The sequence below is a fragment of the Mustela nivalis genome (genome assembly GCF_964662115.1).
Source record: "Mustela nivalis genome assembly, chromosome: 12".
Lineage (NCBI taxonomy): Eukaryota > Metazoa > Chordata > Mammalia > Carnivora > Mustelidae > Mustela > Mustela nivalis.
Window position 1 is genome coordinate 91,795,170 of NC_139031.1, and position 14,826 is coordinate 91,809,995.

General features: G+C 60.2%; 1 protein-coding gene across 19 annotated transcripts in view; it reads right to left on the reverse strand.

The window, feature by feature from the left end:
- The window catches only part of TNS3 (tensin 3), a 200,610-nt gene that overhangs the window by 58,892 nt on the left and 126,892 nt on the right, over positions 1-14,826 (reverse strand). For all 19 annotated transcript variants that reach the window (XM_082692739.1, XM_082692741.1, XM_082692740.1 and 16 more), the window contains one exon: positions 987-2,240. In XM_082692739.1, the coding sequence (XP_082548865.1) occupies positions 987-2,240 (1,254 nt within the window). The remainder of the gene's footprint in view (positions 1-986; positions 2,241-14,826) is intronic.

Here is a 14,826-nt window from a genome sequence, read left to right on the forward strand (position 1 = left end):
ACCACCATCATCACCTCCATCGTTGTTATCAACACCACCACCATTAATACAGTGCTGACATCGAGTCGACTTTCTCAGGAAATGCTCAGTTTTCACATACCATCTTCCTCCCAGAAGTAACCAGACCCACAGTGTGTGTGCGGCCAGTGCTAAGCCGTCAGGACATGCAGCAGTCTCCAAGAGTGGCTGTGGGGAATGCCATTCCCAACATCCTAACACTAGGTAACTCGTGGTCTTTCTTAGGATCAGTCCACATTCTACAAAGAGTGAGGGATTCTACTTGCCTCCGGATGCTGAGGTCCCTGCACCCAAGTATTTGCTACAGGAGAATTTCATCTGAGGCACAAGGCAGACCAGGCAGGGTCTCGCTGGAAGGTACAGCACCTTGGAACTTGCCCACCCCTTTCCTGTCTGAGCAAGACTCAAGGTGGCTCAGGTGAGACACATGTCGGTGGGGCCAAGCCTCAGGCACACAGACACAGACACGATGCACATGTCAGGTGACATGTCAGGTGACGGCCACCATGCTGGGACCGCATGGTGCCTTTCAGACTTGCCAGCCCTCCTGGCTTGGACACATGTGTCTTAGCTCAGCGGAGCAGCCCTGGCCTCCCCATGGAGGCTCAGCACAGGATTCCTGCGTTGCCAAACCTGGAACATGACAGGACTCAAAACTAGTTGGTTAGGGACTGTGCCCCTCTGTATTGAGGCCCTGCTGGGCCCAGATCCCCTCATCCCCACCATCCTTCCCCATGCCCAAGTCTCCTGCCCTCTCGGGCCTACCAGACCCATAAGCAGCCCCCCACTCCTGCAAGGCCAGCTAGGTGCATAGCTGCTGACCCGTCCACACAAGGCTGTGCCCAGGGGCCCCCATCCTTTCTGTGGCCCTCCCCCAGACCCAGGGACGAGCCCAGCACTCCTTTGCAGGCCCCGTCCCATAAGACGCAGACACAGACAAGTGTGCATCCCATGGGACTCCCACTCACCTTGCCGCACAGAGGCCCTGCCCGGGCCCTCTCCTATGTCCTGCAGGCCGCTTGCCCGCAGCACACCTCCCCCGCTGTCAGGGGGCAGGGGGCCATTGGCCTGGCTGCCCAGTGTGTTCATGTGGGTGGGGATGGGCTCAAAAGTAGGGTCCAGCTCCAAGATGAGCCTGTTGAGCTGCTCAATGGACTGGTCGATGTCCAGGGTGGGTGAGCCCGGGGACGGGTCCGCGCTCGGCTCCGGTCCAGTCCCATTCACGACTCTGACATCTGGAAATCTGGGCTTGAATGCTCTGCCGGGAGGGGGCCGCTGTGCATCAGGGACCTGGGGCCCGGGGCCCAGGCTCCTCTGGATGGCCATTCTGCTGCCTGCCCCCCGAGTGGGGGTGACTGGAACCCTGGGCTGGGATTGCACCAGGCCGGGGCCGTCCTCCGGGCCGCGGCCCACAAGCCTGGCCTCAGCATCGGGTGCGAAGCTGTACTGGTGGGCAGCCACCATCTGCTGCTGGCGCACCCAGGTCTGCGTGGAGTAGCCACTCTGTCCGTAGGCCTGAGTCTGGGCGGACACTGAGGGCCTCCGGAGCACTGGTGGCGGCTGCTTACACTCTCGGGTCCCGAACGCCCGGTCCCGCTCGTACAGGGGGTCCACGCTGAGGCTCAGGTCAGGGGCAAGGCTGCCATGGGCGTCCTCACCAGGGTTGCTGCCAAACCCTTCCGACAGGAGGGAGTTCTGGCTGCTTTGGTGGCAGGCAAAGGGGCCCAGGTGGGCTGACGGGTGGCCCTCCGAGGAGGACAGGGTACCGATGCTGTCCACGCTGTGCAGGTCATGGCCGGGCATCTCGTCGTCCAGGATGTCCGTCTCCCGGTCCTTGAGTGTGGCGTCTCCGTTCACGTGCACCTGAGCAGGCACAACGTGGCGTGTCCCGCTGTACTTGCTGGGGGCATCCGTCATATCCTTGATGGGGCTTCCGGAATCCTCCAGGCCAAAGCCACTGAGCAGCTGGTCCAACTCGGCCTTCTCCTGGGGGCTCAGACCCCGCCTGGACCCCACAGCAAGGGGCTCCTCGGTCCTGTCGGTCCTGACGGAGGCGGTGGAGTGGCCAGAGTCACTGCTGACGGACAGGGTGTGGTCGCCGTGGTCCGGGCTGCTGGCGGTGGGGACGCCTGGAGACCCGCCTGGGACGCCAGCATCCGAGGCACTCTTCTTCCTCACCTTGGCATAAAGACTGCCATCGACGGGGCCCTGCGTGTGCGGCACTGGGGAGGAAATGGGAGACAGGTGGTAAGTCACGGCTGGAAAAGGAGCTTGGGCCCCCGAGATGCATGTGTCCATCTTCCCGAACAAACGAACTCCTGACAGACACCTCACCATAATGGGGGCGAGAACTCCTTGGGGCCCCCAAAGTCTACCCACACCCCGGCAACACGAGCATTAGCAAAAGCAACTCAAAGAGTCCAACAGCTTTGGGACCCAGAACCCTTTCTTTCTACCTTTCTGTGGAAAGAGAGCCATCACTTAGAGAACCTTCCGGAATCTCTGCACTAAGGAGTCATTTTGCCCCGAGGGCTCAGAGTTAATGTCTAATGTCATCATTAGTCTACATGTTGGGTACAGCTGAGCTCCTAAGCTCCTGGGAATGCAGAAGCAGGACACAGGGTGTGGGGGCCCTGAACCTCATGGGGAGACAGAGAGGCAGAACTCATCTGCAGACTTCCCAATAGCACAGCATCCCTCCACAGAGAAGGTCCAGCAAAGGCACAGCAGGACGCAGGAGACAGGAAGCAGATCTTCTGCACTAGCCTCCGCCCGCCAGGACAGTTGGGAAATAAGCAGGGCCACGGCAGAGGCGGGAAGAGTGCGGCTCTCTTCCTCTTTTACTACTTCCAACCCTGGCCTCCACCTGCTGCTGGGCAGCTGGGGAGAGCCTGGGGCCCAGGACCTCCTCTGGTCTCCCCCAGGGACATGGCTGGCAGAGCGCGATGAGGGGGCTGTCCAGGGTGGTGTCCACACTCTCTGGTCACCGGGGAGCCACCGTGGATCCGCAGCAACCGGGTCCCCGGAGGAACCAGCCCCAGACCCGGGGTCCCGGCCCCGGCATGCAGGGTACCCTGGCACAGTGAGCAGCTCCCAGCAGTTTTGGAAATGCTGGGATGACGAGACAGGACTGAGACAGGACTGAGGGTATCACAGGTTCTTGTGTGGATGGTACGTGTGATCTTGGGCTTTCTTCCTGATGGGCCTGGGAGAAGCAGGACGAAGGCAGTGTGTGAACACACCGACCCGCAGCCACAGCAGAGCGGGGAGGGGGAGGACCCAGAAGATCCCATGAAGACACCGCGTGGCAGAGCTCAAGGGCGGGGGCTGCACTCCGACTCAGGGTCCCAGGGCGATGGACGTGGAGCCCTGGCTGCATTCCGGAGCACCTGCCCGAGGGCAGACGCCTGCTCGCCCGGATTACTGCAGGATGAACTAACTCGTTCCTTCCTCCCGAGTACAGAGCTGAAGCTCCGCAGGAACCGGCCACTAGCCGAGGTCAGGCAACTGCTGGGAGGTGGAGGCGGGACCAGAACTCAGGCCGCTTGGACCCTGGGACCCAGCGGAAAGGACCCCGCTGAGATCCCGAATTCCATGGCTCCCAGGGGAGGGGCTTTCCAGGCCCGACACGCGTTCAACTCGGCTTCTGTGGAAGACCCTTGGGGGCCAGGAAAGGATCTTCCATAAGACCCGCCGAGCATGCGCCTTCCCTCTGTTGGCAGAGTGCAAGGCCAGGGGTGGCTCTCATCCACACCACTCCCCACCCCATGACAGAGACAAAGGGGTCAGAGCAGTCCAGGCCAGTGGGTGAGGGGCTGAGGCACAGCCAGAGTTCTAGACACGGATCTCACGCCACAGCTGTGCGTCTGTGACATCCACATCCTGCTCCCCAAATCCCACTTAAATGCAGACACCATGACTTTAAAAAGGAAGCCAGCAAAGAGAGGTACAGAAGTTCTTCTAATTGACAATGGACACTGGGCAAAAGTACCATTAATCACTCTTTGAGTCAGAACCCCTTGGCCAGACCCACGAAGAAGAGTCTACATGACGTGGTCAAGGGTAGGAAACCCCCTTGCCTGGGGAGTCGTGAGTACCCCTATCATGATCTTTACCAGCAGGAGCCCTGTCAAGAGAATAACAAATGTGTTACAGCAACACCATTACTGCACACCCAACACCAGCCCCACGCAAGGCCCAACGCTTAGGACAAGGGATCCCCAGCTCCTGGGGCTGTGAAAGGGGCCTGGGAGCCACCCCATGGGCAGCACAGGGATGGGACGCAAACCATCACCAGCGTAGGCCCTCCCTGAACTGCCCCCGATGCACACAGATTACAGGACGCACATTACGGCTAGAGGAAAGGAACAGGACCCGCATCCCTGATGCCCCAAGACAGACCCGCCCGGGCCTGCAGCTCCCTCTGTAGGAGCTCAGACTCTCCCAAAGGCATGGGATGTGCCCAGAGACACACCCACTTATGATCTCAGGGAGTGGGAATGTCTCGGCCATGGGGCGAGGGAAGGGGCCTCTGGCCCCCACTCTGTACTCTTGCAAGAAGGAACAGGACTGGTTTTCCAGTGGGAAGAATGTGACACCCGCGTTCCCATTCTGCATTTACGCTCTGTGCCCTCAGCTGGCACTGAGACGGCTCCAGCCCCTGGTTCCTTATGAAGTGGAGTGATTAATCCCACCTCTTAGTGCCGTTAGAGGAAAGAGATAACGGGTGTACAGGTGGCCAGCGGGCTGTATCCCTGAGGAGAGCTCTGTCCCTGGTGGATGGAGCCCAACACTCCCTCAGGACCTCATTTCCCGCCTGATCCTGCTCCTTCCAGACCTCAGCAGGTGCACACCTGCACCTGCCCCAGGGCCTTTGCTCTTGCTGTTCTCTGCCTCCATTGCTCTCTGTCCTGGCTCACTCCCTCCCCTCTTCTGCCGGGCCTCCCTGACCATCCTTTCTCAGGGAGGTGTTCCGTCTGCCACACACCCACACTCAGACACTGCAGCTTTGAGCGTGTGTTAAGGACCATTTGCATCCCCCACAAGAACACAGCCTCTGGCTGGGCTGGGGGTTTGGGAACCTGTGGCATCCCTAAAATTAGGGAACAGACTCCGGTACCCAGTGGGCAACAAATAACCAAGAAAGCCAATGTTCTAGCACGTTCACACACAGGGAAGACTGAGGAGCTGTTCTAGAAGATTCCTCTACCTCAGTGGGCAAAAGAACTGAAAACCAACCAGCCCATACAAACCCACAGCCACACAGCATGAAGGCAGGCGTGTCCACAGCCCCAGGGCCCCCACTCTCCTGCAAGCGGCGACCACCCCCACCATGAGACCAGCTGGCTGGTCTGCAGAGACAGAGCAAGGCTGCAGGGGCACCGAGGTCGCCCACACCAAGGCTCCAACACGCCAAAGCACGCACACGCAGTGAAGGTACAGCTGGCCCGGGGCGCCTGGGGGGCTCAGTTGGTTGGGCAACTGCCTTCAGCTCAGGTCATGATCCTGGAGTCCTGGGATAGAGTCCCACATTGGGCTCCTTGCTCGGCGGGGAGTCTGCTTCTCTGTCTGACCTCTCCCCTCTCATGCTTTCTCTCTCAAATAAATAAGGAAAATCTTAAAAAAAAAAAAAAAAAAGGTACAGCTGGCCCACTGGCAGGCAGAGGGACCAGATATGCCCCCGGGGTCGCCCAAAGGTCGCCAGGCCTTGGGACAGGGGTGCGGCAAAGAGGGGGGCACGCATGGGGTGCTAAACAATGGCAAGGTATCTCTGCCACTCAAGTCCCCCCACCATCCTCCCAACAGTAGTGCTTTCCCTCGCTCAGACCCGCCCACTGCCCCGCCTCCCCTCCCCTCAGACCCGCCCACTGTCCTGCCTTCCCTCCCCCCCTCAGACCCGCCCACTGCCCCGCCTCCCTCCCCTCAGACCCGCCCAGCAGAGGCTTCCAAGCAAGCGGGTCTTTCCCACCTGCACCATAGGCGGGAACAGGGCTGCAGCACCTGGGTAGGGACCCGCTCACCTGCCCAGCGCAGCTGCCATGATTCCGACACCCGAAGTCAACAATGCAACCAGGGCCCCACACAGCTGCCTGCAGAACCCTACCCCAGAAACTATCAGGAGCCGGCCCCCACCCCATTCACAGCCCCCCAGGAGCTTGGCTCAATCCTTAGGGACACTCCTGTTTAATGATGGAAGAGGGCCCCTTGGGGTGGCAGGGGTCTGGAAAAGAAAGGGGAATAGTATTACCCCAGGGCCCAGGCACAGCCCTGACTCCGGCTGTGGTTCCAGGTCCCCTGTGTGGCTGGTGTCTTGCTGCTGCCACCGACCCCAGGGGGTGGGGCGTTTGGGGGAGTGGGGGGGAGGGGTTAGGGAGGGCACGGCCCCCAAGGGAAGGAGGCTCCAGGCTTCGAAGCTCTGCACCATGTCCAAACCCAGCTGCTACAGAGTGGCCCCCTGTGGGGTTGGAGTGGGGGCGAGGACATTGAATTCTAGAAGGTGCAGCCGGGGGCTTCCTCTTCCTGCAGCCTTTCTGCTGGGGAACTGGGAGGGGAGCTTTCAGTGGTCCCTCCTCCCCCCCACCCCCTGTCATTCCCCTCCGTGTCACCTTTCCCTTCTCAGCCAGAACCCGGGCTCCTTTCAAAATGAGGCGAAGGCGTAGCCTGGTAATGATTTCCCCGCAGCCAGGGACTAGTTAAAAATCAAACGAACGTAAACACGGCTCTGATTAGGCGTGCATGACACAGCAGGGCAGCTTATCAAGTGGAAAAGAACAAGGAGGAAGAAACCACGGAAGGGGCTGCCTGGGCAGTGCCCCAGCCCCGCCCACCCCCACCTGACCTTGAGAGGGGGCGTTCCGCCAGGAGGGAGCAGGCCTCTGAAAGCACTAGGAAAAGACTGCAAGAAAATGGGGGAGACCAGAAGATGGACAGAGAGAAGGAAACTCGCCTTCCCATCCTGGCTCCGCACAGATCAGGCAACCCCCACCTGTGCGCACAGGCCTGTCAAAAACCAGCCAAAGGGACCCACTCTGCCTCCTTCCAGGCACCAGCCCCTTCTGAGGCCAAAAAAGCGTAGAACTGACTTGTAATAATTGGTTCCGCCACACGCGGCCCTGCTTCCAACGGACATCCGTTCTAACAGAACAAACGTGACGGTTGCTTGGGCTCCCTGGACCCTCCTCGGTCTCCTGCGTACTGACTATGAGCCTCGCCCTCTACTGTCCCGTCAGGTTCCCTTACAAAGCTGGTTCTCATCTCAGAAGAGCTAACAGGGTCCTCCCTTGGAGTCTTCCATGCCAGCAGGCACGTGTCCAGGGCTGGCTGCTGCTGGGGGAGGCTGTGTCCGCAGAAGGAAAGAGATGCAGAGATGTCCTCCAGCAAATGTGGGACATTCTGAAGACACAGGCCCGATGTGCGGGGCTCCTGTGACGCCCCCAAAGCTGTGAAGCAGGAACCGGAAAACCTGTTTTGCAGATGCGAACAGAGGCTCAGAGAGCCTGTAGGGCATCTGGGACGCACCCTGACCTCTGTCCCCTCCCCAATCCATGCCTACCATTCCTTGAAGACACTGGAATCCTACAGCAGACCAGCTGCCTCGGTGAAATGAGCAATTTAATTTAGGAAAGGAATTCGCCTGGATGTTTTCTGTGCAATTTCCCCCCCACACGGCACTCCCTCCTCACCCCATGCTTCCCTCCCTAGCTCCTGACCTGGCTCCCGGTCCGCTGAGTCCCCTGTGCCATGGCTGCTGGGTTGGCAGTGACAGTTCCGTGTCCCCTTTGCAGGCTGCAGAGCGGCGGGAACCCAGGCAGACTGTGAGACACGTTCCCTCCCGCGGCGCCCACAGCCCCTGGGGGCAGGAGCCCCTGAGAAAGGGAAGGCTCCCTCCCTTCCCTGATGCCCCTGGCTGGGGATGGCAGCCCCTGACTGGGGACAACAGCCGATGGCTGGGGCTGCCTCCCGCTGGGGGTACATGGTGCTCTCCAGCTCCCCTCCAAGTGACACACTCAGGCCACACAGCCAAACCAACTGCCTCCTTGCCATGTCCCCACCAGCCCTGTGCAGGGTTCCCAGGGAAGGAGAGAAAAGGACCCCCTCCCTGCATCCACCTCCAGGCGCTGTCAGGCACACGGCCTGCTCCTGCCTGACCTTCTGGGGCAGAGAGGGAAGGCACCAAGGGGCACCAGGGCACTCAGCACAGGTATGTGCCCTATTCTGGCTGTGGTAGGAGTCTGGGGACAGAAAGCCCTGTGCAGGCTGAACAGAGTTCGTTTTACCTGAGGCGAGGTAGGCCTGGGTCAAACCCAGCTCTGAAATCAGGATGGAAAGGGGTCACTGCACCATGAGCCCACCCTGCTACGGCTCCCACCCCCCACCTCTCTTCTGCGACCTTCATTCCTCCTCCTAGACCGCATTATGTGCTCAGAACTCTTCTCTCCTAAAGATAACTGTCCTTGGGGCCCCTCGGTGCCCTCCTCGTGCCACAAAGCGTGCTTGGGGTTTGCTTTCGGAGTGATTTATAAGCACATCTCCACTTCCTTCTAGGCTTTCTGCCACAATCCACCTCGGCTCAGGTCCTGATTAAAAATTCTGACCACAGCTGTGTGATCTCAGGTGAGTTACTCAACCTCTCTGACCTCACTCTCCTTATCTCTGCAAAAGTGACCCGGCAAAGGGGAGTTCAAGGAGAGCCACCCAGAAATCACAGAGGGGGATATCCTTTGAGACCAACACAGAGGTGAACGCTGTCCCTGCACACCCACTTCCTGCCCTGGGGACAGATTCTGGAATCTGCCACACTCCAGGCCTGCCTCCTCAGGGGCTGAGGAGTAAGAGCATGTCGGATTAAGGAGAAGGCGTAACTCAGCTCAACTGATCTTGTCCTTCGGGAATAAAGTTGAAAAACAGATTCTTCATAGAAATCTAAAGTAAAAGCTAGATTTTTAGAATAATTCCTCCCAAAGTTTTATAAGCCTTCGTCCAACCTCATCCAGACTGCCAGCGTCGACTGTCCCGCACATGCCTGGGCACGGCTCGAGCTGGCCCGAGCTTTCGGCAGCTGTAACACAGCGTCCCGTGGCCAGATGGTTAGGGACCCCATCTCCCACACCTGCTGCCCGGGCTCTGACCACCAGCTGCAGTGGCGGCAATGGTCTGCCCAGCTTTCTGAGAATGGACCCTGCACGGACACCTGCCTGTGTCCCCACCTCTGGTGTCAGACAAGTGTCTCGGGGTCCTCTGCGTTGTGCAGACAGTGCACCCAGGTTCCAGCCTCTGGGGCCTAGAGAACTCTGTCACCCAGCAAGCCCACTGGAGGGGGTGAGCACGTGGGGGACCCCCGCGCCCTCTGGGCTGGAGGGGAGATGTGGGTGATCTCGGAAATGTCCTCCTCCTTGGGGGGGAGGGGCAGGGGGAACTGAGGGTCTGCTCTTCCCAAGTGAGAGAAGAGCCTGGCCAGGCACGCATCCTTCCCAGAGTGTGCTGGCGGGCGTCATTATCTCCCCAAGTCACCCGCGCAGAGATCTGTCTCTCCTCTGGGCGTGCAGCACTGCGGTCCTTGTAAACCTCTCCCGAAACGAGGTCTGCTTTCATTTTACTCCAATAGCATCCTGCATCCTGTGCTAATTAAAGACTGCCCTGCATTTGTACTGAATTACTTCTCATTCCAGAGTAAATCGAGAACACTTGGGCCTCGGAGAACACGACCTCTTGGCCCCAAGAGCAGACCCTCGGCGACTCCGATATGCTCCAGGGTGAGAAGGAAGCCTCCCTGAGCCTCAACCCTGGTTTCTGTTTTCTGAGCAGCAAAAGATGCAGGGACCCTCATGGGCATGAAAGGAGACTGGGGCCCCGAAATACTTGCATCCCCGAACTGGGGGCTTCTCAGGGTGATCCTTGTCACCTGTAGACTGAGCGCTGCCGGGCTCCCAGACCCAGAGCCGCCCCCTGAACCGCCAGGCAGGAAGGCGCCCGCCGCAGGAAGGCAGGGGCACCTCGCCCGCTGAGCCGGGCTGCTGGAAATTGCTCCCTCCGGAGCCAAGATGAGCTCTGGCCAAACGTTCCCTAGAAACAAGGCAGGCTGTAAATTCTTGGAGAAACCCAGAGTAGGAGGGAAAAGCAAGAGAGAGAGAGAGAGTAGGAGCAAAGCATTCCATCCGGGAAGTCTGAGCAGAAGCGCCTCTCCGGGAAGGGGCGCGCCCACCACGCCCAGTGGCTCTCAGCAGCAGAGGAGGCCACCAGGACTGAGGGCACTCCCACCTGTCCCCAGGCTAGGCTCAGCACAGTGTGGTACAGGGCACTGGGGCACGCAGCAGCCCACCCCCCAACCACGACAGCACAGCACCTCTCCCTGCCAACCACCCAGCATTGACCTGGCATGTCCTGGGCACTTACTTGGGCAGCCTCTGACCTGGCCCCTTGCAGGCACTCCTAACCACGAAAACACATTCCAGACCCAGTGGGCCAGGAGAACAGGCAATCGTGGCCAAATCAGAGCTCAACGGGCCAGCCAGCCATGAACCCCCTTCCAAACCACTATGGCCTGCCGCTCCCAGAGAACACACACACAAGGCAGGCTCTCCTCCGCGAACCGGCTTCCCGGAGCTGGCCTGGCACTCCACAGATCCTTAAACCCTGGAGGTCCCATCTCCCCAGGAGCATCGTCCGTGCCTCTAGTGGTCTGGTTTGCGAGTCTCCCAGAAGCACTGGGCTCTGATGCAGGTCTAGGAAGCCTTGCAGAGGCCGTGCGTGCGCAGGCGCGCACACACACACACACACACACGTGTGCAACACAGGCGCACACACTCCCCACTTACCGTCCTTCCCGACAGCCCAGCAGTGTGCCCAGGCTGCAACTGGCAGCCCTGCTCTCCCACGCACAAAACCTTCACCCCCAGAACAGCAGCATCCCGTGCACGCGGCGAGGGGGGGGGGCAGGGAGGTGTGCCTCCTGGCAGGGCTCCGGCTGCCCTCTCTGGGGAGCGAGACCTTCTGGGCCAAGCCTGGGACTCCCTGACTGGATTCCTCCAAAAAGGCCAGTGCAATGTAAACACAAGGGCGGGGTTTCGCACAATCAGGTTGAGTGAAATTTGAACTCTGGAGGTTGAGGAGGCGGAGAAAAGGCTTCCCAGGAGCCACTCAGCCAGACCTCAGCCTTCCAAACCCACCGCCCACACCACAGACGAACCGCCACCTGAGCATCCCACGGCCTGAGCATCCCATGCGTTCCTCAAACTGTGGGGACATCCCTGCCCGACTTCCTTCCTCTCCGAGGCTTTCTCCCTTTCGAGCTCCCCGGGGCACATCACACAGAGCACATCCTGCCTCCTCGCGTTCCTTCCACCCCTCCCCTCCCGGGATCCGCACCTGCTACCCCGGTTTATGCCCCACCCTCGCGGCGCAGCCCTGTGCTGGGGCCTCGCACTGGGGCCTCCCGCTCCGACTCAGTAAATGGGCAGAATGGCCCGCGCAGACCATCACAGCCCCAGACCATCACAGCCCCATCAGAGCCCTGACCCGTGTGGCCGCTCTGTCAGCCCGAGGAGGGACCCTGCCAGGTGGGCGGCAGCCCCGACAGGGCAGCGCCCACCTCCCATAAACTGGCTCTCACCGGGAAGAAAGGATCCCTTTTGTTAGGGATGTAATGCACTGTTGTTGAGCCAGAAGGCCGGGTCGATGGGGCGCAGGGAGGACACGGACCAACCCCCTTGCCCTCGCAGGAGCGGACCCCATGTGTCACAGAAGGGACAATGTGCAAAAGAAAGGAATCAGAGCTGCACGTCTCCAGAGTGCTTGGGGCCTTGCTGGGTCGGAGGACACAACCTGCACACCCATCCCACCTCCAGAACCAAGAGCTCCTTCCATGCCACTCGCCGTCCTCCTGTGCACGGCCCAGGGTGGGCGCTCTTGGTGCTTCCCAGACGAGCTGCCGCAGGCCTTAGTGATCGTGGGGTGACCGCACCCGCCTGACTCGCGGTGTCCACGCTGTGGTCAACCTGCCGTGACTTCCCAGCACTCCCACCAGAGGGTTCGATGACACGGAGCCCATCAGGCCATCCGCGCCCATGTCTCCCGCAACGACGTGGTCTCTGAGGCCCTGCTGAGGTGTGGACTGAAGGCAGCGGCTGGCTCAGCGTCTGTGAAGGCCTCCGACATTGTAGTGTCACCAGAGCTGTGACTCTGTACACGGGATCACATGTCTAGTGCGGGGAAGACTCCGTGGGTTTCCCAACGATCTCATGAAGCCCTTGGCGGGGGGCACAGGAGGCTGGGGGGCCCCTTGCAGGTGGGATACAGAGAGACGCCCATGGGAGGCCTCAGGGAGGCCCCAACCAGCCCCGACAGAAGCTTTCAGGGATGCTTCCTTGCTCTCACGCGTTGCTCACTGGGGCCTGATCCTCGTCCAAAAGCAAAGCACCAAAATGTCTCCAGCAGTCTCGAGACCGAAGCCACACATCCAAGACACCTGGTCGAAGGGCACCAAGCACGACGCCGGGTAACGAGAGTGTCACACTCAACAGTGATCCAACACAGGTCACAGGTCACAGGGTGACCGCCCTCAGCGCGATTCCATCAGGACTCAGAAGATCCCCATGTCCTGCAGCGACGTCCCAGGGACCATGACGACAGGGACCATGACACCAGGGCTACATCGGGCTGTGAACAAGCCACTGCTACGTGAACGTAAAACAACTAAAAGTGCGCCACCTCTCAATTTTGGGAGGAAAACTTCCCGGGGCTGCCAAGCACCATCCGGGGCCTGTTCAGTGAGGTGAGCACTGAGTGTGTGCAGGGAACCCTGCCGTGCACCGGGGTCCATCCAGATGCCTTCTGCTTATCCACCAGGACCCATTTTCCTGGCCCCTGCACCTGCCCATCTGCAGCCCCCAATGGTCTGACACCAGCCTCCTCTCCCGAACAGACACACCTGCCACCCGGTCACCCACATGCCAGGCATCCCCACAGAGAAGGGCCTCCTAGGAACATGGCTGCGTGGAGCAGTGACCGGGACAACCACCCCCCAGCTCTGTCCCCCGTTCAAGGGGGGCTTGGTGCTAGCCCCCAGCTCACGTACTGAGCAATCTGAGGGTCCCTTGCATCCCCCACGGCTGACGCAGGGTCACACACTGCCACCAAGATGAGCCCAGTTCTCAGAAGCGTCTGGCTGCCAGGCCTACCGCATGCTCTGTGGTCCGGGCGCGATATGGTAAACGCAACTCCAGGAACAGACACATCGTCTCACGCTTCTGCCTCCCGCCCTCTGCCCTGCCCGACGGCAGCTTCCAGAAAGAGAAGAGAATGAAACACGGCCATGCCCTCTGTCCTTGGACTGGCAGTGGGAATAAAAGCTGGATTACGTGCAATTGTGTGTGTAAAAACCTTGTTTGTTGAGAGGATTTTTTTGTTTTGTTTTGTTTTTTAAGATTTTACTTGTCTGACAGAGAGAGAGAGAACACAGCAGGGGGAGTGGGAGAAGGAGAAGCAGGCTTCCCACTGAGCATGGACCCTGATGTGGGACTTGATCCCAGGACCCCGGGATGATGACCGGAGCCAAAGGCAGATGCTTAACGAATGAGCCACCCAGATGCCCCTTGTTTATTGAAATTTAAATCCAATTCCAACGCTGCATTGTCGCAAAACAACCCTGAGGGCCGTGGCTTCCAGCTGTCAACGGCAGAACCTGGTCTCCGAGTAGGGCTCCGCGCAGAACCCCCAACATGACAGATCCAGAAGGCAGGGGAGGGACGGCGGGCAGAGAGGGTCCGGGCAGGGGAACGGCCAGGGACATGCCTGCTGGAGGGCCTGGAGCTGCCGGACAGGCGGCCTGCGCCCAAGGACACCCTGCCTCTCCCCCCGTCAAGGCCACGGCCAAGAGGAGTCACGCACGGCTGGGGCCGGGTTACCTGGCAACACCCGGGGGGGCACACGTGCATCCCAGCCCCGGCCCCGCTCAGGCTCTGGCTCTGCTTACCAAACACGGAGTGAGACCCAACCCGCTTTCCCGGTGCAGGTGGCCTCGCTGAAATGTCCCCGACACAGCCAACACGCCCCCACAGGCCCTGGGTGGAGGCCACTGAGAAAGGGGCGCCCTTCCTGTACCTGGCAGGCGAGAGACCGGGTCTCCCCATGGAAGACACAGAAGGCCGCCTCCGGGCCTGATGTGCGCGCCGCCTTCGCCCAGCTGAGGCGCACGGAAGAGAAGGTACGCGGGAATCGATGAGATGTGACTGGTAACAGCTTGTCAGCAGGAGTGTCCCAGAAGGGGGACGGGGGACAAAGCCATCACCACGCCTCGAGTAGGCACCCGTGCATCGCACACCCGCGGACGTCACAGGATGCGCCGTCCGGGAGATGGTGGGCAGGGCCGCTCCCACCTTCCAGGTTTTTTCCAGGCTAGTGTGTTCCTTTAATTACCAGGTTTTGGGGTTTGGCTTCTGAAAGCTGAACGACTCTGCCTTCACTTACCGCCTCGATGTTAATTCCCACGCAGAAACCCAGGATCACTGACGCCTGCCTTCACGGGCCAGAATCCCACCCGAGAGTCTGGGCCTTTGACATCCCAAAGGTGGCTTGCCCGTCCCCGTAGCAGATGCCCCGGCCATCCTTTGAGAGGTCAGCACCCCCTAACCTCGCGAAATACGCGTTGGTTATAAGCCCACCAGCAGTCACAGCTCAGCTGCTAGTCCCCAAGGCAGGGCGCCCATGACAGCGTCCAAACACCGCGCTCCCAGGAAGGATGCGGGGCCGGGCAGGAAGTGCCAGGCCGTGTCAGCAGGTGCAGCATCGGTGGGCAGGTGCGATGCCCCCTCA